Here is a 22,905-nt window from a genome sequence, read left to right on the forward strand (position 1 = left end):
AACCTGCAAAAGTAACTGGTAATTAATGTTGTCAAATAAATGTAGTCAAATAAAAGTACAGTATCTGATGCTAAAATGTAGTGTGATTGTTGTGTGATGGTCTGTTACCATGTGCCTATGGAAACATTGAGCAGAGGTTGATAGGTTTCAGACTTACTGACTTAGAAACATGTTCAGACCCCCACTACATGCCTTTTTAATTGTTTTTAATTGACCCATTTAAAATGTAAAAACATTACAATAAAACAAATCGTATTTTTTAAATAATTGCATTCCATTGTAATAAAAATCAGTGCAAATTATTTACAATTATTTCAGATTTAAAATTGCAAAACATTTTAAGATGAAAAAAAGTCAAGCACATATTAAAACACACTTAAGTGTTAATAAAGTCATTCATCACACTATTCACAGCATTGTGCAAATCCTCATTGTGCCACCACAGCAAAGTTATCAAACTGAGCTAGCTCAAAGGAGTGTGTTCCTATAGCCGCCCAGCCATTGTCAGGGGCCAGCACCACAGCATTCTTCCACAGAGGGTATCCATTCAGCAGACCTGACGCATACTGACCCTGCAATGGAGACAACAGGGAGAGGCTTTATTACATACACTAATCATCCTATATGCACATCTCTTTAGACTTTCTGCCTGCTCAAACTGATGGCCAGTCACATGGATGAGCATAAAAAAAATCATAGTTCAGTTAGCACATGATGACATTAAAACAACATTAAACACTTTCCCTTCAGGTCAATTCGAGAGCTGAGCAACCAGCAAAACCTTGCTCAATCTTTGGAGAGCAAAGCTGGTAAATAAAGAAATAACCGTATTTATATGGCACCTTTTAAGACAATGCGATTCAAAGTGATTTACAAATATAAAAATACAGCTTCCTCAAAAAAGATGACTTTCTTAAGAAATTAAACTTAAAAGTGTGACCTGCTTGTTAAATCACAGTTACCAGCTCTGTATATAAACTTAAATATTAATTTTTAAAGACACTCTGGTAGGTCTGCAGCTAATCTCAAAGTCTGTATGAACACTCTGCAGTCAGGCTGATATCCTTTCTGGTCTTCAAGACTACATTAATCATTTTGTCACAGGTCAAAAGGAAAAAAAACCTTTTCAAACATTAAGGAACTTAAGTCTCCACTCACCTCCATGGTGAGAGATAAGGTGTGCCAGCCGTATGCTCGGGTTCCAGACTGTCCCTCTGCCAGAACAGTCTGTCCAGCTGGAGACAGGAGAAGATGAAACAAGAATCAGAGTGCAGCCATAACACCTGTTGGATCCTCTACTTAGGTCAGCTGGTACAATAATTTCAAAAGGATGTTCCTTAAAATCAGTTTGGTGATTACTTCATTAATTGCCATTTTCTTTAAAAGGACAATTCTAGTAGTAGTCCTTTTTTCCCTATTTTCACCAAGGTCAATGAAAAAAGATCAAAACAAAGAATTAAAGTAAATCTGCTATCACTTACAGTAACTGTTAGGAATGTTAAAGCAAAGACAGGCACTATAAAACAATGCTATAAAAAAGACTAAATAAAAAAGGACAAGTCTGGCCATATTTTATAGTTGAAATGGAAGCTCTGAAATCTTTCCAAAGACTCAAACATTCAAGCAGCATCCTCCGTTGTGTATGGAATGGTCGGGTGAGGCTGACACCCTGATGTCATATCTGTGTTTTAAACAAACACTTGTTTTGTACCCTATAGTTCATTTCCCCATTCGTGTAAAGTATATGTGGGGGGGACTCACAATGGCTCTACTGAAACCCATAGGTGGCGTGACAGAGACACATCAGTGTTTTATAGCGTCTGTTGATACATATTATTCTTCTGTCATTTACACTCAATCCCACTGTGGTGCACACACACACACACACACACACACACACACACACACACACACACACACACACACACACACACACACACACACACACACACACACACACACACACACACACACACACACACACACACACACACACACACACACACACACACACACACACACACACACACACACACACACACACACACACACACACACACACACACACACACACTGCATCAAAGGTAATTAATGCACCACTGAAAATAGAATTCGTTTTTTGATAATAATAATAATATAGCGTTTTTCTTGGTGCTCAAAGACGCTTGAATGAATTTGGATGAAATTAAACTGTTTATTTGTAAACTTTGTTTTAAAAAATGTAATCACTTTCAGTAGGAAACAAGGATGGGCGCAGAGCCACAGAGAGGTAATGAACACTTTTTGAGAGACTAACACATTGTTGGGCTGATTTTTTTTTAGAATTGTCAACTGTAATAAAAATAAAATATTAACTTATAATTGAATGTCTCCAAATAAATCGTAGAACCTGTTCGATCGAGATATTATTTATTTCTGGTCTCTATAATGAAATGTGTAGGGAGGTGGAGGGTGATGCTACTGACCGAGATCGTTGGTCACTTTGTACGTGCCGTCTGCAAACACCCAGAAGAAGACTCCCTTAGCGCTACGGATGGACTGCCCTCCTTTATCCACCCGGGCTGCTAGAAACACGCCACCGGTCTTCACGCTCTCCATGAACACATCGCAGCTGACTGTCAGGTTCTGCCTGGAACAGAAGAGTGGTCTATTATTGGACACTAATCTGGAAATCACACCGTTAAGTTACACTATGAGGTACTTGAAGGTAGCATCCCCTCACCACTGGAAGTCTCCTATAACGCTGATGGTCTGGTCAGCGTCGGTGGCCCAGGTGACGGGTCTCTGAGTGACAACCTGGCGTAAGGTGAAGCTGTGAGCCCCGGGGTCCGTCAGGTTGATGTAGTACTCAAACACCCCCGTCTGGTCGGCAAAGTTTGGAGCCTCAGAGAAGGGAGGGTTTCCTACAGGAATGGAGACATTTTTTTCCAAGTATTTCAAGATATCAGGACAGAATACACGAGGAAATACAAGAATAAGTGTTATTTTTTGAAAAATGTATATTTTTCTGAAAAAAAAAAAATGAAGCCAGCTCATTAGTGTGGAAAAATGGATTGGACTTCATTTTCCATTTTTTGAAGTCCCTTTCAGCATAAGGCTCAGACTAAACAGCTAACCAGTGTCTAGGTCTTTTAATGTGAAAGGTAAGAACAGTGTGGTTTGCCAAGGCTGAAAGGAGTGTCAAGATTCAGACTATGGAGCTTATTGTTTAATAAATCTCAACCCATAACCTCGGCTACCTTACTGAAGTCACACTTTGACATGAGGTCTGTGTCGCACAGCGTGACTGCTTAATGCCTGTGTACAAAATACGCAGAATGAGCCAGGTTTTTCCTGGATAAAATAGCACTGCATCTCCACTACCTCATGCTCAGGTTTGGGTGGTGTATGTGTCGTACTTACGAACATCAAAGTTGTCCTTGTATTGTTTGGGGAAGTGAGCAGAGGGGGGGGAGCCAGGGTAACTGCCCTTCTGCCCTGAGGTTACTGTGGTTAATGTGTAAACCTCATCTTCAGCCAGGCTCAAGGTGAAGGATCCGTCCACGAGCTGAAATCACAAGATATATAACCATAAAACTGAGTTAGAGCTGTTGCCGATATATCATGTAGGAAGACCTTTCTCATCTGCCCCGTTACCTTCACAGGAGGTAGTTTCTGGAAGAAGGAGGAGGGCTTGTTCGTTTTGAAGTTAAACTGAGAGCGCCATACTTGGAGTTCCTTTATGGAGGCCTGCAGAAAAACACTTCATTTAGTATGAGACGAAAGCATCGCTCAGTGATTTGAACAGTGTGGTTAAGACCTCAGAGGAACTTACAAAGGATCCCTTCAGCTGGAAAGTTGCATTCTGGGAGGTCACATTGAAGGGGGGGAGTGGAGGTCTAATGCACACTGAATGATCATGAGTCTGTAAAGGAAATAAAACATTTATTTTCTTCTCCATCTTCAGCTATACCATCATTGAAGCTCCCCCAAAAATCATCTTTAAAAATAGAAATAATAATCCAATAGATTTCTCATCAGCTTAGAACATGACAGCGAAGCTTCCTTTAAACCCTGAAGTCTGTTGTTTTAATATTGTAAACAGCTTCTTCCTTGAAAATGTAACAAACTAAAAGATGCCAACAAAGGGTAGCCTAACTTGCCATGGTTTCTATGACAACAGTGAGGCTTCCTTTCCCATTGGTCAGAGCTACATAACTCCCGCCATGTGCCAGATATCCCACAGTCTGCAGGTAGCTCCACCCTGGCTGGGTGAACTGTGTGGTGTGGGCTGGAAAGAAAAGCAAACAGGAATCAGTTCCAACATTTAATTCATTACTAGTTTCAGATACAGAATTCTAACAAACCTACAGTATATCCCTCCCACCAAAAAGGTTATGCTTTTGGTTTATTTTGTCAGCAGTAACTACTATAAAGCATAGATTAGTGCAGGAATGAGTCGTAATAACTGGAAATGAAACAGCATTTGAACACTTGTAGTAACCCGTCTCGAAGTCTGCAGTATTATGAATGTGTTTTTGGTTAGATAACTGAAATAAAGTCTGTGGAAACACAAGCTAAAGACGTTTAAAAAATGTGTCTTTAAGACATAAAACATGGCAGTAAATACCCCACCTGTGAACGTCTGAAGCTTTTATGGGTCATTAAAAAAAGCTGATACTAATAGTCACTAAATAAGACGAATAAACTTCATCAAACCTAACATTAGCTGCATTTAGCTTAGCAGTAGTGATTTGAAGTCAAATGACCTTGATGTCGTTTGATTATGGCCTAACGTTAGCTTTTTGCTTCTAGAGATTGTATTTATGGTAAACTAATCGTGACAGTATCTTTTCTGCAATATTCCACAATCCAATGGAAAAATCCTTGTGTCCTTGTGATGCCTACAAAAATACTTCATCACTGCACCGCTCTATTCATTCAACTTGGTGAAAGGGTGTAGAATGGCCAAGAATGAACCAATAAATCTTGGAGCAGAAACAGGATGTGTATTTGCCCATTGAATTGTCTGGGTTTGTACTCCCCCTGTACACCCTTCTCCCAAGTTCCATTTAAAATCAAGCCAGTGTTTTTACTGTCATCCTACTGACAGAAAGACCCAGCTGAAAACATCCCCTCCATGGTGGAAGTAACACAAATTATTCTAACTTTTTGATGTGTTTTACCTGTGATCCAGATAGGAGACTCCACCTCATAGTGTCCGCTCCATGGCTCCTCCGCCGTCATCAGCCCATCCCTGCCGAACGGCAGATCCTCGTAGTAGCTGGAGACCAGGTTCCAGGAGATGGTGCTGAAGGAGATCAGTAGTCAAATCACAGCTGGACACAGGCGGGACAAAGCTGTCTGTCCTGACCTCACCAAGGGGTCAGATCTTTCAAAAATCATTTCTAAAACGTAGTCCTAAAAATATTTTCTATTTGGTTTGCTTAAAATTAACTAATGAACTAAGTAGTAAACATTATAGTTTGGGTGGACATAGAGTAATGAAAATTCATATTTAAGTTTCAAGATTCAAAAGCTTTAATGTCATGTGCACAATATCTACAGTGTTTGCAACGTAAATCTTAATTCATCTTAAGTCTCTAACGCCGCCAACAACGCACAATACAATACAATACAATACAATACAATACATGTGCAATTGACACAAAGGTGCCAGTATAAATGCAGGAGTAAACTATCTGTAGTGAAATAGAATAAGATAAATGAAATACTGTTCAGTGAGAGAACATTTGGTAATGTAACCACAAAGTCAAGCTGCTGTATTTACTCACGCAGTCATGAATCCATTCACGTAATTCTGGTTGAGGATGCGGGCCCAGCAGCCCCCCCCCACCTCGTTGTTCACTGAGCTATAGTCCTCTGAGGACCACAGCTTCTTCTGGGTCTGCAGGGCCTCCTTCACTGTTTTGGTGCCTGGGTAGTGGGCCCTGAAAGCCAAACGAGGAGAAAAGAACAGACGTCTATAAACGTGTGTTTGAGATTTGAGCTCAGGTTATCACTGCATCTGATCTGAACATAGCATTAACATATATCACATCAGAGCTTATTTATCTGGATTTAATGCTGCATTACAGTAGAGCAGGGGTGTCCACGCTTTTTTCACAGAGGGCCACTTACAGAAAATATACGCAATATACACTCACTAGAGGTGAGGTATATTGCCTCATAAGTTAAGTTATCAAAATCAATCAAATGAAGGTCAATTATTCTTGATAAAAATGGTTTAAGAAAGAAACTGCCTACATCACAGCTCTCCGTAGGGATTAATTTATTTTGTTAGCAGCTTAAAACAGGAGCCTCGGATTGATTAGAATACGTGGAAATATAAAGGGTATATTCAAAGCTGATTATGTAAATACGTTATTGGGCTTTTTTCTTATCAACATAAATTTGTTAGAAAATGTTTTCAACTTTAATTGACTGAATTTAATTGAAAAGTGGGCTTATTAACACATGAATACTACTGTGTAATATATTTGTAATATACATTTAAAAAGTACAATTAAGACAAAAACTAGTTTTACTTTTTGAATTTGCTGATTGAAATTGGCACCCCGGGCTGTAGATTGGACACCCTGCAGTACAGGGATGTACTCTTCTGAAATAACCAGGCTGTTGTAGCTTTTATATTATTTGCCCACTTTGTCCTTATAAGTGATGATTTTAAATCAAACAATATTATTGTGTTCATATTTTGTGAAAGCACAAAAAGTCAACGCTATAATATCATATATTCATACAATAAGATACATTTTTTTGTTCTCCACACTGCCTATCCCTTTATCCAGCATACTTTTACATACATATTCTGTTATAAATATTTGATAAATTATTGATATTTCAGTTTGAAAAAAAAGAAAAAAAAACTAGAAGCTTATGCACACAAAATACAAACGTTCCCATGCACATTAGTATTGCTATGAGAGTACATGCAGGTAAAGACTATAACCGGACGCCTCTAAAAGGGGTCACCTACGCACTGCTCAAGATTCTCATCAGGTTAGAGACAGACCCTCAAAACAAGCTGTTGTTACGGCAACAGGTGAATGCTAAGAGGAGGCTCCTACCCTATCACGTCTACAGCACCCCCAAGCTCAGGGTCCTGCAGCAGAGACAGGGTAATGGGCTGCCACAGGTTGTCACTGGCTATGATCCGGACCCCCTCAAGACCGCTCTTATCCAGTGTGTAGCGCAGCAGCTGGGCGGCCAGTGACAGAGAAGAGGAACACGGTTACAGTCATGCTGCCACCATGTAGAACTTTATAATCAATAAAATGATTTTGGGGAAGATAAGCAGTTTGAAAACACAAACTCTGCCATATCCTTTCCCCATATAATGTTCTTTTTAATATTGTAAATCCTCCATCACCCTTTGTACATGTTCCACACGGCTTCTTCTTAAATCTGCACTCCACTTTGAACAGAGTATTTGTCATATTTTAGTGTACTCAGTTTCTCACATATTTATATTTTGTGTAAATATTATCTTTATTTCTAATTTGTCTTAAAATTGGTTTTATAATGCTCATATTTTTTGCTATATTCTTCTTTCTGTGTCTTTGTATGCACCATTTATACCAAAGGAAATTCCTCGAATGTGTTAACCTACTTGGTGATAAAAAAACAATCCTGATACTGGGCGACTGACGCAAGTCCAATATTTAACTCCAGTTGAACTCCTGAGTAAATTAACTGGCTCTTGATCTGCTAAACGTTTCCCTTTGTTTACCAGGAGTCTCTGTCTGGGTCTGCCTTTAGGGTCAGGGGTTTGATCCCTGACCCCTGCAGGTAACATCAAGGGTGTTTGGGCAGGATACTGAACACCAAAATGCTCCTGTAGTCATGTCTACAGTGTTGAAGTCCAGGTAAGTCACTAGGGATAAAAGCACGCTAAATAACATGGAATGCAATGAATGCAATGAGTGACTTGACTGAAACTGGGGATTATTAATGGAGAACATCAAATTAAATGAATGCAGTTTTAAAACCACTTAAAAAAGAACATACAAGATGGCAGCAATACACTGTAAGGTTGATTATATCAACATGTTTAGTGGTGAAGATCGCACAAATGCAGATTGTTGAATTAATGATTGAACACCCCGACAGAAAAACAGCCACAAACATTCAGAGGGATCTAGCCGAGCAGATCGATTTATAGCGGAGAACAAAGGGCCAGATGAGGAGGAGTGGACGTTTTAATCAGTGATCCCTCAGCACATAGTTGAAAGCCCACTCCCTAGAATTGTAATTTCCCTGCCGTTAGGAGAGAGTGAGTCTCCAGCGTTTGTGGCGCTCTGAGTGAGACATAGAGCTGTACTCACCCGATGGCCTCAACAGACTCATTAAGGTACGGGTCAACGTTCAGAGAGTTAGCGATGCTCCAATTGCCGTCTGCTGCGATGATGCCAACCCCGGTCAGACCCACTTTGTCCAGCATGTTCCGCAGCACCTTGGCAACAAACACATGCTCCATCATCTCCACTGAGCCCACATGCAGCTCTCCCGAGGGACCAGACTCAATGTTTGTGGCTGTTTTTACACTTCAATTCACAATTCAGGCTAAGCGTACCCATAATGCACAGCAGTCAGAGGAATTAGTGAGAGAACAGAGAGGGAAGAGGTTTACCTTGATGTACTTGCTGTCATAGTTTCGCTCATTCCAGATCTAAACAGATGAAAGTATCTTTTAGTAAAACAGCAGACCAGCCATGTTCATCAAGAACAAGCTGCATCACATGTTACAACCTTTCACACTCCTTTGCCTCTAAATGTACAGTGCCTATTGAAAGTCATCAAACCCTGTGAAAAAATCTCTACCTTTTGTCACATCACACCCTGGGAGTTAAAATAAAATAAATAACATGAATAAAAGGAATTAGTGTAATATAAGTGATCAGCCCCTTAGAGTATACCATTATAAACCTGCTCAGGTGAACCATTCAACTTCCAGATCAAACACCAGGCTAATGCCCCCCACCTGACATCAACTGAGGTGATTTTGATAACTTTAGAAGAAAACCAGTGTTTTCTTGAGGATTCAAGTACTAGTATTGCATGGTACTGCAAAACGTTCTAAATGGTTGGAAAAAAGTTTTCTAAAAGTCCTCCGGGATGAAGTGAGGTAAAGGCTATAAAAAGATAACCAAGGCATTATCTATCCCTCTGTGTAGTGCAATTCTGCAAGGGAGAATGGGCAAACATTCCCCAATCTTGGTGTGCAAAGCTAGTAGAGACATATTGAATGCTGTAATTGTAACAAAAGGAGGCCATAAGAAGTATTAAATCAGGGGACTGATGACTTTTCCAACCCTGTGATTCTAGTTTTTCATTTTTTTGTATTTTCAGAACTTTTTTTTCTTTACTTTGATTCTGGTAAACTAAATTTGTAAATAAAGCCCCTTTTTTAGAGGTTTTTATTCAGGCTGTACGATAATAAAGTAACCATTTCAAAGGGGTGTGATGATTGGCACTGTACCTCAGGTTGCTGTAGAGGTATACAGGGACATTATTATCTACTAAACCAACAAAATGATCCCTACTCTTTACTGTCTGTTACACAAACATAATGTTTTCTAAAATAACATTTACTATTAATGCAATGCAATCAATGTGTCAAACTGATTTAATGTTGCAATATAAATAATTGTGAAATAATTTCTACATTATTACGGATTTCTTTTTTTTATCTTTCTTGCTCTTTTATTCTCTCTGTTAAGGGTTTTTTCATTATGTGTAGGGAGCTTGTGTGCACCTTAATGTATATCAGAATTTCTCACAGGGAAAGCTGCTTTACCAGCATTAGCTACAACTATCCCCCACACAGCAGAGACGGCAACGTTAAATCTTTTTTTGTTTTGCATTTTTGCTATAAAAAAACATACCTTTGAATTACAAAATACTTATTGGTTAGCATGCAATTTGTGTCAATTATGCCGACAATAATCTACACTCCCCTGCTTTCACCCTACATTATTCTAATCCTGAATGAGCAAAGGAATGAAGACTACTATTGTTAAATATTAACAAAGCAACAGGTGTACAAAAAGTACATTTTGCTGACCTCTACCATGATTTTAAAAGGCTGCAGGAACCTCATACAACTCACCACACAATTGTAGCACAGCTGTATGAACAGAGAGTCCACTGTTGAAGGTTTGGGTGAATCTAATTCTGATGTGAGCGTGAACAGGAATGAGATTTAAAGTAACAGAGACACACCCCCACATAGTGGATGTCCAGGTCATGGTACTGCTTGGCCCCGAGGATCCATTTCACCACGTACGATGCAGTGATGTCTGGGAAGTCATAGGGCCAGCTCTTACCGTGACCCACCCACCCAGGAAACGCCCAGGGCAAACCTGCATCAACACACACCAACACACACATGCAGGCTCAAGACACACTGCGTAACACTCAAACAGAATGAATGTCAGACTAACAGCAATAGCAATGCAAAGAGTTTTAAACCAAAGTTGTAGAAGACTTTCACAATTGTAAAGATAAAGAGAAAGGCCTACATGGTACATCCAATCATTTGAGTTTTATTACACAGCTCATGTAAATACTCAACTCTGATTGGTGTATTTGGACATTTAGCGCTGTTCTCTCCTAGCGGACAAAAGCAGGTCTATAAGCAGTCATATCAATCCTCAGAAAAAAAGTCCCTTCAATTAAATGTCAGCGGTAGCCAAAGAAAACACCATAAAGAACAGGAGAATAAAAAAGACGGACAGGAAGTAAACACTAAAGGGAACAGCACAAGAAGACAGACCGGAAGTAAACAGTAAAGGGAACAGCAGAAGAAAACAGACAGGAAGTAAACACTTAAGGGAACAGCAGAAGAAGAACACAGACAGGACGTAAACAATACAAGGAACACAGTGAACAGAGATGGAACAGACTGGGACAGTTACAGAAACCTGGATCAGTGCTGCAGTGGTTTTAAGGTGCATTGCTGTCGCCGCAGTTAAGACATAGTTACACATTAAAACGGACAATGTTTTACTTTGACATTCAATCAGTTTAAAATGAATAAAATCATGTTTGAATCAATTGTGTCGGATTATTGATTGTTTTAGTAAGAAGTTGTGTAATAGGGGGATTAATATGCAGCAGACTGGTCATTATAGCAGATGGAACTCCTTCAGGGTGATTCCAAACCACCACCCTTCGTGTCGGGTTCCTGGTACTGGGTCGGGATGTTTGTATGCAGAGTGGAAGAAGTGACTGTTACCTATTAGTGTGATGTTTGGGTTCCTCTTCTTGGCCTCTCTCATCAGCCACCACTCATACCCCCGGAAGTAATTCTCATCGTTCTCATAGTGCATGTGTGACGGCTCCGTTCCATCTGGAAATAGTTAACAATAAGTCCATGTTACGTCATTAACACAACGCATGATGCCCTCATTATGTCCTCTATAAATCCAAAGTATATCAAACCCTCTCTCTGCCAGGGAATCCAGTCACAATACACTCCATGTTGGAGTTCTGTGCGTAGCTACAATGAGTCAGACATTTTTTTTACCATAGCTGATCTGTCAATCCCCATAGGAATGTGGGAAATGAATTGTGTGCTGACATCACTCTTTACATTTTAGCACTTTGTTACTACACTTTATACCAGCGATACTCAACCCGCGGCTCGCGAGCCGCATGCGGCTCCTTTAAGACTAGTTGCGGCTCTTTTAAGTCCCACTTAAAAAAAATAAAAATCTCAAAAAATCTTTAAAAAACGAAAAACAAAAACATTGTCAGCAGAATTCATCAACATTTCATTATCACTCACAAGTCACGTGTATTAAGCCGCCCCTCCCCCCTCCCTCTGAACAACCAATCACAAATGATTTCAGGTTTCCCGCTCTGATTGCAGGTGCGCGAGATAAATGCTCCGTCACACTGGGAAAACTAGCATACAGCACTACGCAAAAATGGCAAAGGAATATAGGAAAAGAAAATATGAAGAGGAATATCGAACATTTAAAGAGGACTGGGAACTCGAGTTTTTCTTCGTCTCCACCGGTTCGGGAAAATGCATCTGCCTGCTTTGTGACAACGTCATTTCACAATTTTAAAGGTCCAATTTGCAGCGCCATCACGACACAAAACACCCGAAGTTCAGCACCGACTTTCCGAAAGGTGGAGAGCTGAGGGCGGAAAAGCTGGCGAGACTCAAACAGAACCGAACTGCTCAAAAAAACGTATTCCACACTAATACGAGTGAAAGAGCGACAGAGGCATCCTACAAAATCACACATGAACTGATGAAACAGATGAAGCCATATACTGATGGAGAAATGGTGAAGGATTGCATACTGCTGGCTTGTTCAACGTTGTTTCCTGAGAAAAAAGACCTGGAACGAGAGGCAAAACAAATTCACTGTCGGATTCTACTGTAGCTAGGAGGGCATCAAACATTTCAGAGAACATTGCACATACTCTTAAGGACAAACTGTCATCCGCTGAGTTTGTCAGCCTTGCAATGGACGAAAGCTTGGATATCAATGACACGCCACAATTACTCATCTTTATCCGAGCCATCAACAGTAAGTTTGACATTACAGAAGAACTGCTTGACATGGTTTCACTGGAAAATGGAACAACGGGCATTGAAATAAAAAACGCTGTGCTGGAAACATTAGAAAAGTTGAACATTGGACCAGAAAAAATCACAGCATTCACAACAGATGGCGCACCGGCGATGCTTGGTAAGAGGAACGGAGCCGTGGCTTTGTTGAAAGAAACGCTGAAAAACGGCGGGGTTGCTGCTGAGGGTATTTTCTCATACCATTGTATTGTGCATCAACAAGCCTTGTTTGCTAAGTTCAAATGTCTGAATGAAGTGATGGCAAATGTAATCGAAGTGGTTAATTATATCAGGGCCCGTGCAAGAAACCACCTACATTTTAAACTGCTGTGTGAGGAGTTTAACACTCACTATGGAGATTTGGTGTTACACACCGAGATCAGATGGCTGTCTAAAGGACGTATGCTTGCACATTTCATGGACCTGCTTGAACCCCTGAAATCCTTCATTGTCGGCCAAGGGGAGACTTCCCGATTTTCCTTTTTGGATGATGAAGAGTGGGTGCTGTCTGTTGCGTTCCTGTGTGACATTACGCAGCACTTGAACGAACTTAATCTCAAGATGCAGGGAAGAAACAAGACCGTGTATGAGCTCTACACGGCTGTCAGAGTATTCTCTGACAAACTGGATGTACTTGAACGAAGTGTCCGTGGTTCTGATTACCGTTTCTTCCCCACCGTGCAGAAAGTGATGGCGATGCATGCAGACGCTCTCCTGCCCTGTCAATCACAATTCTGTGACGTGCTAACTGAGCTCAAGCAAAACTACACATCAAGATTCCACGACTTCAAGGACCATAGCAATATTTTTTTACTTGTGAAAAACCCATTCCTGATTGAGGTCAATGAAATGAAGCAAATAAGCGACCAGCTCGGACTTGTGCAGCTTCAAATGGAGTTTGTGGAGTTAAAGAGCTCAGATGAACTTCAGCTTCAGTTTCGGATTACAGATGTCGTGGACTTTTGGAAACTGGTGGGGCATCTACCAAATATCTCCAGACTGGCAAGACGCATCATCTCAATGTTTCCGTCCACATACCGGTGTGAAGCAGCATTCTCTGCGCTCTCAAAAATAAAATGTCGCAACCGAAACAGATTGAGTCTGCAGCACACAACAGAGGCCCTTCGGATCGCCGTTTCCAGCACAGAGCCCGACTTCAAATCACTTGTGCGGCAGAAGGAGTGTCAGAAATCACATTGAGTGTGAAGTAAGCACAACATTACTCTTCTGACAACCCCTGCTGTCTATAATCTGCTGTTATATGGACTGTGATGATCAGTAAACATGCTGTCTGTTATCTGTTGTTATGGGCAGTGATGATCAGCAATGTGTGTTTTGTGGTTGCAGTGAAAATAATAAATCACAGTTATTGCACTGTACATTATGCTTTTCATTCCTTAGTAACATATTACTATGATCCATATTCTCAAATGCATAATGCTTTCAGGGAGCAAAGGAGCGTTTTTGGATTGTGGCTCTTGCAAAAATATTTTTTCGTCAATGTGGCTCCTGATTAGGACAAGGTTGAGTACCACTGCTTTATACATTTTAAAGTCAAGTTATATTTAGGCATTTAGATTATATCCCCATGGTTATAGATAAATAAAGTTGTTGTTTTTTAAATTACTGATTTCTCACTTTCCAACATATTTATTTTTACCTTTGGGAAAACCAGAAGTTATTTAATGTACCATCACATGATAGTGCTGACACTATCTAAACACTATATTTATTAGTCAAGTTAAAGAACATGAACAATTATGTTTGAATCGTCAAAACATTTGATGAAGCAAAAATGTAAGGTAAAGAGAGTTAAAGGTGATGAATTATATATGCGTTTAAGACTTTAATCCAAACCAACCAACTTGGCTCTTGGAGTATCATTTAATAATAATAAAACAATAAAATAAGTTGTTGTTGTTGTTGTCGTCAGGGTTGGGAGGGTTCATTGTAAAATGATATTACATTACAATTAAAAGTTACCTGTAAAATAATTATCAGTAACTTAATCCGAGTACCAAAATATAAAAGTAATCTAAACTGATTACTTTCTGTTACGTTAGGATTACCTCAAAATCAAATCAGAATCAGAAACAGGTTTATTGCCACGTAGGTTAACACATACGAAGAATCTCTTAAAAATATAGCAATATTTACATTGAAATATGGGTATGCCAGTAGAAACTGAATTGAAATTGAAATGAATTATGTGCATTTGCAATGTGCAGAATGTGCAGAATAAAGTAAATAAATAAAAGTAAATCGAATGCAAATAAATAATAGAAGACTAAACTCAGAGCTATATAGATACTAAGAGTTGCGACACTCCCATAGACCTCCGCTGTAAAAAAATGGCAGCGCCTACATCCGGGGTATGGACATCAAGATAGTTCCAAACATTGGCATTTGGGCGTTGGACCCCGTTCACTTACACTGCGGCGCGTCGATTAGTTCCAGAGGTAAGTTGCTGAAATATTGACCTCTTTTGAATTAACAACTGTGTATATTGTATCACAGGCCTTTTATGATGCTTATACTGGTCTTCATGTGTATATGCACAGCGTTATTATCTATATTTTATCTTGGTTGTTACAACCAATTTGCAAGCATTGCCTGTTAGTTAGCTAGCACGACTTCGCCAGCTGTGAAGGTGAGAGTTCGGTAATGAATCGTTAGTCACTTTTATATTAACTATGTTGGGTAACTAACAAGCAGGATTTGGATTGATTATCGGGGGGGGGTAATTTATTCTGGGTTTTGGCATTTATCTGCTGAACCTGGCCGTGTCAGCCATCGTTAGTTGGCTTTGTGTATGATATAAGATTAACTGCTAGCTCTAGTAGAAATAAGGTGGCGTTTGTGATTAATATTAATAATATATTAATAGTTAATTGCTAAATTTACTTGGGTTGAGTTACAGCAAAGAAAAATCTTGATGACTGCACTTACCTATAGAGCCAAAACATACAAGCGTAAACTCGTTTTTATTGTTTTGATAATATGTTTATAGCTTAATGTTAAAATTATATTCTTAGTCTTAACATGATCATGTTTCGTGTTGTGGTCCTGGGGGTGGTCACTCTCATCACAAGAACTGAGCTAGGCGAATGCTGAATGGACCACGGTAAACCTTTAAGCAAAATCACGAATCAATAAAACAGCCCAGTTACGTTAAAATGAAAATCATGAGATGTCTATCATCAGATGAATGATATGGAAAGGGAAAGTTAAGTTAGAACTACTAAAGCCAGTAGTGCGACCCATGCTAACATGAACACTAAGCTTCCCCCCCCAAAATGTAAAACTAATCTAAGTAATACACAGCTTTCCGTTGTCACCCTGCCTCTCCAAATGCAACACTGACATTAACAAATATGCAATAAAACAATAACAGCTGAAAAGGTGTCCAGGGGTGTGGGGGTCTTTAATATGTACCATTCAATAACGCAATCGCTGCTGTCTGTCCCATAGAATAACATGACAGCGCAGCGTTTGTTTGGAACTATCCGGGCTTACATGAACCACCTGACTATCCTGGCGGCACATCAAAGACTGTCGCAACTCTTAGTATCTATATAGCTCTGACTAAACTGACTGAAGCATTTTATGTAAGCGACAGAACAACGTGACCTTAGAGAAGAAGAGACCAAGATATTAATGATCAGAAATATGTCCTCTTAAATGTAGGCTAGACCTACAGAATAGTAGACCTTAAAAAAAGTATTTTTGTTTAAAATATGAATTAAAAAGGGGGCGCTACTGAGCGATAAATGGAGTAAGACGTCTTTCTCGGGGTTCCTGCAGAATCTTTAATGATTCCATATTTTAACGACACTTACATTTCAAACTGTGCGTTAAAGGCTCAAACGTACCACTAATAAGTTACAGCGCAGTCAAGAGGAAAATATCTCGGTGTATATGGCAGGGGTGGCCAACCAGTCAGAGACGAAGAGACAATTATTTGACTGTGTTACTGCAAAGAGCCACATCATACACACATCGTGGATGCATGCCCCCCCCACTTCTCTCTTGCCCTTTCTCTTTTGCTCTCACCCTTTCTGTGTGCTCCAGGGGCATAGCTAGTTTTGAAGTTTGAGTGGGGTGGACTTCACATCCTCTAGGGGGGGGGGTTGGGCATGCCTCCCCGGGCAGATTTTTAAAAACATTTTAAAGTGAATTGCATGCTTCTGGTGCACTTTGAGAGCAAAATTAAGAGGCTACACAATAGAACTGTGTGGTCTTGGTAAGGGGAGGGGGCACAACTCTCAACACTAATGTGAGACATAATAAAAAATATATATACATTTTTCTTTTCAATTTCAAAATGTTCATTTGGGTGGGATTGAATTTTTTTTAGGTGGTATTCAGGTAAAAAGAGAGGAGTCTCAATTCTGATACATAGAAAGGTTAACTTTGCATTAACTGTGGTCCATAAGGACACTGAGGGGAGATTCATTCTGATAAATGGATTAATTGATGGAATACAAGTCACTCTTATGAACATATATGCTCCTAATGAGGATGAGCCAGGCTTTATTAGTACAATCTTTAATACAATTCTGCAGCACAGCTCTGGTATTCTTTTGATGGGAGGAGACTTCAACTGTGTTGTGTCACAGCTTATGGATAGACAACCTTCCTCCAAAACTCCAACTTCTAGAATGAGTAAAATGCTTAAACATCTGTCGACAGAGTTAGGCCTAGTGGACGTTTGGAGAAATAAGTTCCCCAAGGGCAGAGATTTTACTTTTTACTCACATAGACATTCTTCTTGTTCTAGAATATATCTATTTTTTACACCCAAAGCAGAGTTACATAGGGTCGAGGAAATACAGATCTTACCAATTACTATATCTGACCATGCACCTCTTGCTTTATCATGGGATAGCCTATAGGTCACAGGTCAACAACTAAACAGTGGAGACTGAATGCATCACTTTTGAATGATAAGGAATTTATCAGCCTTGCAAAAATTGAATTGAATAATTACTTAGATACAAATGTTTCACCCGAAATATCACTTCTCCTTCTATGGGACTGTGCCAAGGCATATGTTAGGGGCCGCATTATCTAATTTACAAGCGCAAAGAAAAAGAGAAGGGCAGCAAAACAGCGTGAACTAAAAAACAAAATAAGAGAGCTTGAGCAACAACATAAAAGAACACCAACCTCCAATCTACTTAACGCTCTTAAACTAACACGTAGGGACCTGAATAGCCTACTCTCCGAAAAGATCGAGGGCAATTTAAGGTTTACAAAACAAAAATATTATGAAAATGGTAACAGGGCAAGCAGATTGTTAGCATTAAGCCTTAAAAAGCAGCAATCTTCTAATATAGTACACATTGATTTTTTCTTCATTTATTTGGTTTGATTTCTTGGTATGCTTGTGTTTACTTTTGGTTTGTTTGCTCTTCTTCTCTTCAATTCCTTTAATCGTTCTCTATCAGTTGTTGAAAAACTGGAAAAACACTATGCAAAAGTGTGAATATGTTTGTATAAGCTGATGGAACTGAAATAAAAACTAAGTTAACATTATTATTATTTTTGTTTCGATAAATCCACCTACTGTCCACCTACTGCATTATGATGTAAAAATAGAAGAATAGAAGTAGCTGAAATAAAAACCAGAGGAAATTCTTCTACCTATAATATATCATTCTTAATTGATTCATTGTAATCCTGCAAGTAATCCCTTTAAAAATGTAACAGTAATCTGATCACGTCTTTTCTCAATGTCGTTGTGAGGGAATATAGTTACTTTTTTTGTATCCTGATTACGTAATCCCATTACATGTGTTAGTGAATATCACTGACCAGTAGTTTGAGCATCTCCTCCAATCTCCACCTTCAGTATGTGCAGGGAGGCTCCGAAGTTTGGCTGAAGACAAACAGATAAAAGGCGTGCATTAGTGTCCACACACGTTCAGCTGGACTGTGTGAACAGCTTCATCATTTCATACCTTAAACAGGTAGTCTAATATCTGGCTGCGGTACGGCTCGGCATAGTTCACCAGCAGACGAGACGTCGCCTGGAAACAAGGAGAGAAAGGGACATGAGAAGCAGAGGTGGAAAGTAACTAAGTACATTTAATCAAGTACAATTTGGGGGGACTTCGTACTTCTACTCCACTACAGTTCAGACGTAAATCAGATCAGAGTCAGAGTGGGTTTTAATACCAAGAAGGTTTACACATACAAGGAATTTGCTTTGATATAAATGGCGCATAGAGAGACATAGAAGTAGAATACGTAACCAAAAACTAAATAAAAATAGTACCATTAACAGCTATTTAATAAAGATATTTAAAGACTATTCAAACAAATTGAAATAAAGTGTACTTTTCCTCCAATCCATTTATTTAATCCCTTTAGTAACCAACCCTTAAATCAGACTTTAGTTCACCTGCAGTAAATCCAGCAGCTACCCTGCAGTATACAAAGCCATTCAAACTAGCTGCACCTTTACCAGCTCTGAGAACACTTTAATGATCAATCATTATAAAACATATCAGAGATATTATTCTGAAATGGACCAATCAAACAATGACTACTTTTACTGTCGCTACTTTAAGTACATTTAGATGAGAGTACTTTCTACTTTCACTGGAGGAACATTTAGAATACTTTTACTGTGACAGAGTATTCCTACACTCTGGTACTTCTACTTTACTCAAGTACAAGATCTGAGTACTTCTACTTTTACTCAAGTACAAGATCTGAGTACTTCTACTTTACTCAAGTACAAGACCTGAGTACTTCAACTTTACTCAAGTACAACATCTGAGTACTTCTGCTCTTACTCGGTACAAGATCTGAGTACTTCTGCTCTTACTCAGTACAAGATCTGAGTACTTCTACTTTTACTCAAGTACAACATCTGAGTACTTCTGCTCTTACTCGGTACAAGATCTGAGTACTTCTGCTCTTACTCGGTACAAGATCTGAGTACTTCTACTTTTACTCAAGTACAAGATCTGAGTACTTCTACTTTCACTCCAGTACATTCGAGTACTTCTCCCCTTCTGCTGGAAGTAAAGACTGAGACTGAACCAGCTGAGGTTCTTTGACTCGCTTCCTCTGTGGACAGCTCGTCACCGTACAGGAAGTAGACGGTAGCGTTGCTAAACTCACCCCTCCGCCGCTCAGACCTCCTATTCCGTCAAAACTTCTCCCCAGGCCCGGTGTATCACTCAGAACCACGGTCTGACAGCAGCAGGAACTCAGAGACAACCCGAGGAACACAGCCGCCCGCAGCAGCTCTCGGAGCTCCATCCGTACTCTCTGCCCGGCTGCCGCTGTGTGTGCACGCTCACACTCTCTGCACGTCACGGGACAGTGCGGTGGAGCAGTCACATGATCCCAACACTAGTGACGTAGTCCCAAAAGCACTGAATTTAGTTTAAACCTTTAACCCTCCTGTCGTGTTGGTGTCAGTCTGTTTTAACTGCTCTCGGATTAACACAGAACCATGAATCATCAAATGTTACTTAACACCAATGTCTCAGACCGCTGGTTTATACTGTAACAGACTGGTTATAATGTTGATGTTCCTGGCTTTGTTGTTTGCAGTTGGTTTGCATTTCGCAGGGTGTAGGCGAAAGTGTCACTGTTGATGGACGGTTCTTGTGACTTGTGGCTGTGAATTGAGTGGGAGGGTGCTTGCTGATTGGTTTGGTGTGGAGAGGGGAGGTTCCTGGAGGGAGAGACAGAGGGATATGAGGAGAAAGCTAACGGAATGTGTGTGAGACTGCCGGTTAACTTGGTTCTTTTTTTTATTGTTTTTGGCGTGGTTACGGCCGACAGTAACCTGGATCTGAAGTCAATAAACTCACGGATAAAATCAATAAAAGGTTTCTTTTATTTCCTATTGTGAGACGCTACAATATCAATAACTGAATAATAGACACTGAAAATGTATTCCTAAATTAAAGTTGTCTTAAGGCGGGGGTGTACAAACATTTTTCACTCAGGGCCACATTCAGAAAAACCTACCAAGGACCCCTCACTAGAGATGAAGTATATTGCCTCATAAGTTAGCTAAATCAATCAGATGTATGTAGATTTTGGTTGATAATTGAATATTCTTAAAAACAGCCTACATCTTAGCTCTCCCTAACCCTAACCCGTTTCATGATTTTGTTACTATAAGTGTTGAAACAGAAGCCTCACATTGCTGATGATAATAAGGGGAAATATGGAGGGTCTATTTCAAGCTTGTTGTGCAAATAAGTAATTGGGCTTTTTTTATCAACTAAGATTTGTTAGAAAATGTTCTCAACCTTAATTGAAAAAATGTATTTGAATATTAAGCTTATTAACACATGAATGCTGTGTAATTTGTTATATATTCAAGAAGTATAATAGAAGTCAAGCATATGTGTGGTCCATATTCCATCATACGGTTTTTAGAATTGAAAAAAAATCTAGCTTTTTTTTCCTCTAGTTTACTAATCATAGCTTCTAGTTTATAAGTGGGATTTTAATAATAAAATAAATAAAAATGCCCTCCTAACATTCGTATTCAGATTTTGAAGATGTCTATAAAACAAACGGTCCATCTCTAATTCATACCAAATCATGAAAATGTAAGATTATAATTTGGCAACTGTCAGTTACAGTAAAGACGATGTCGTTTGCAGCTCAACACAAATGAGACAAATCATGAACTCATTCTCTCCTGTAACACACCGCTGCCTCACAGCAGGTACAATACAGAACACGGCCACCAGGGGGCGCTGTGGGGAAACTCAACAAGCATGTCTGCAGAGGGAGCATTTATCCTCAGCCTTTGTTGGCCTGGGTTATTCAACTGTAACATATAATTTCTCTGTCAGAAAACTAGAACACCATTTATAGTTGTACAACACTTGACTGAACATCTTCAGCTCCTATGAGGCTGTAATCTGAGGCTTCTCTTGACGTCTACATTTGCAATATCAAAAATAAAAAATTGCTAAAATGTTTCCTCGGGATGTTTTCTATGTATATTTTTGAATATACAAATTTACATTCTAGGTCATTATAATAATAACATAAATGTACCATATATATGTTTTTACATACATATACATTTTGTTTGACCTATTAACCATATCAAATGTGGTAAATCCAGCCATCCATCAGACAAGTTAAATACCATCAATCCTGTATTCCATCTTAAGCAGTTACCAAAACACGATATAAACATACAGTAAGAGATCTCCAGATGCCTTCCCGATATCTGTGTAAGGTAAAAAGTGAAGACTTTGCTTAAAATAATTATTATGTTTGACTGAATTTTGAACAACAGAGCATGGACGATGAAAACATCTCATATAATTGAATTCTGAATGTTCAGGGCCTGGGTTAAATACACAGACATGTGTGTGACAGTTTGATTTGATTTGAAACCTCCATTTTCCATTGTCATGCTGCGGCTGTCATCCTGCTCACGTTTTAGACACATGCTTCGGTTTGTTCAATGAAAGTGCGCTCTGTCAGAGATTGAAATGTTTTTGGGACAAAGCACTCAAATGGGCTTTTGGTCCAATGGGAAATGTTTTCTGAATATTGAGATTTGGAAATAACAGGCTATCATATAAATGTGTATTCATTAACAACACATAGACAACAAAGATATTCTGCAGGGATGTGGTTAAACCAAAGCTTCCCATTCCTTCCCTTTCTATTACCCACAAAAGCTACTCTGCACAGTTGTAATGGATGTATAATCCAATGCCAATATGTGTCTGTAGTCATTTTCTATATATTTCTGTAGCTCAGTGAGATTTATTTTACTCAATGTATTCAATAATTGATTATAGTGTGTATTTTTCAGATACTGTAGTGATATATGTCCTTTATTGTGAATTTTATACACTTCCCACCATTGAGACTGTACAGCACAAGAGGTGTCTGCGGAGGGCACGCAGTGTTGTCAAGGACATCTCTCACCCCAACCACAGACTGTTTGCCCTCCTCCCCTCTGGGAGGCGCTACAGGGCCCTCCGATCCCGGACCAGCAGGTTCAGGAACAGCTTCTTCCCTTCGGCTGTCATCCTGCTGAACTCCGCACCACGGTGATGGCCCCCCTGGTTACCCCACCCTGGCCTGTACGGCCATGCACCTTCCCCCAGCCACTGAACTTTTTGCACTACTTACAAATGTACTGTACATACTTTATATTTATTCCGTTTATACACTGTACCTACCTCAGCACCTCATTACCTACCTCATTCTGCAATTTCTACCTCTACCATCACTTGAATTCAACTGCACTTTACATACATTATGCCGTTTGCACTACCTTGCTGCTGTTTACTCATACATACCTT

At 39.5% G+C, this 22,905-nt stretch overlaps 1 protein-coding gene across 2 annotated transcripts; it reads right to left on the reverse strand.

Annotated features, from left to right (window-relative positions):
- Positions 1–172: 172 nt before the first annotated feature.
- On the reverse strand, positions 173–21,290 carry galcb (galactosylceramidase b). Of its 2 annotated transcripts, none has more exons than XM_063908412.1 (17): positions 19,724–21,290; positions 18,553–18,621; positions 18,407–18,470; positions 11,240–11,353; positions 10,225–10,364; positions 8,633–8,671; positions 7,071–7,201; positions 5,775–5,930; positions 5,166–5,290; positions 4,143–4,270; positions 3,815–3,904; positions 3,637–3,729; positions 3,403–3,547; positions 2,723–2,903; positions 2,466–2,629; positions 1,159–1,235; positions 173–572 (listed from the first exon to the last, which is right to left on the reverse strand). In XM_063908412.1, the coding sequence occupies exons 1-17, from the start codon at positions 19,862–19,864 to the stop codon at positions 429–431; spliced, it is 2,001 nt and encodes a 666-aa protein (XP_063764482.1). In that variant the 5' UTR covers positions 19,865–21,290; the 3' UTR covers positions 173–428. The 2 variants fall into 2 exon arrangements, with proteins under 2 accessions (XP_063764482.1, XP_063764483.1); XM_063908413.1 differs by lacking the exon at positions 7,071–7,201 and adding an exon at positions 8,328–8,455 and having other exon boundaries at positions 19,724–21,286.
- Positions 21,291–22,905: the final 1,615 nt, after the last annotated feature.

This window comes from Eleginops maclovinus, chromosome 19 (assembly GCF_036324505.1).
Source record: "Eleginops maclovinus isolate JMC-PN-2008 ecotype Puerto Natales chromosome 19, JC_Emac_rtc_rv5, whole genome shotgun sequence".
In the NCBI taxonomy this organism is placed as follows: Eukaryota; Metazoa; Chordata; class Actinopteri; order Perciformes; family Eleginopidae; genus Eleginops; species Eleginops maclovinus.

What these genes read in the sequence shown, in the direction of transcription:
- galcb (XM_063908412.1), bottom strand. Translation starts at nt 19,864, where the DNA reads ATGGAGCTCCGAGAGCTGCTGCGGGCGGCTGTGTTCCTCGGGTTGTCT. An exon ending in GGTGCTGTAGACGTGATAGG is followed by an intron (nt 5,931 to 7,070) that starts GTAGGAGCCTCC and finishes TTTGGCTTTCAG; the next exon opens with GGCCCACTACCCAGGCACCA. An exon ending in GTCTCCTATCTGGATCACAG is followed by an intron (nt 4,271 to 5,165) that starts GTAAAACACATC and finishes TTTTCTTTCCAG; the next exon opens with CCCACACCACACAGTTCACC.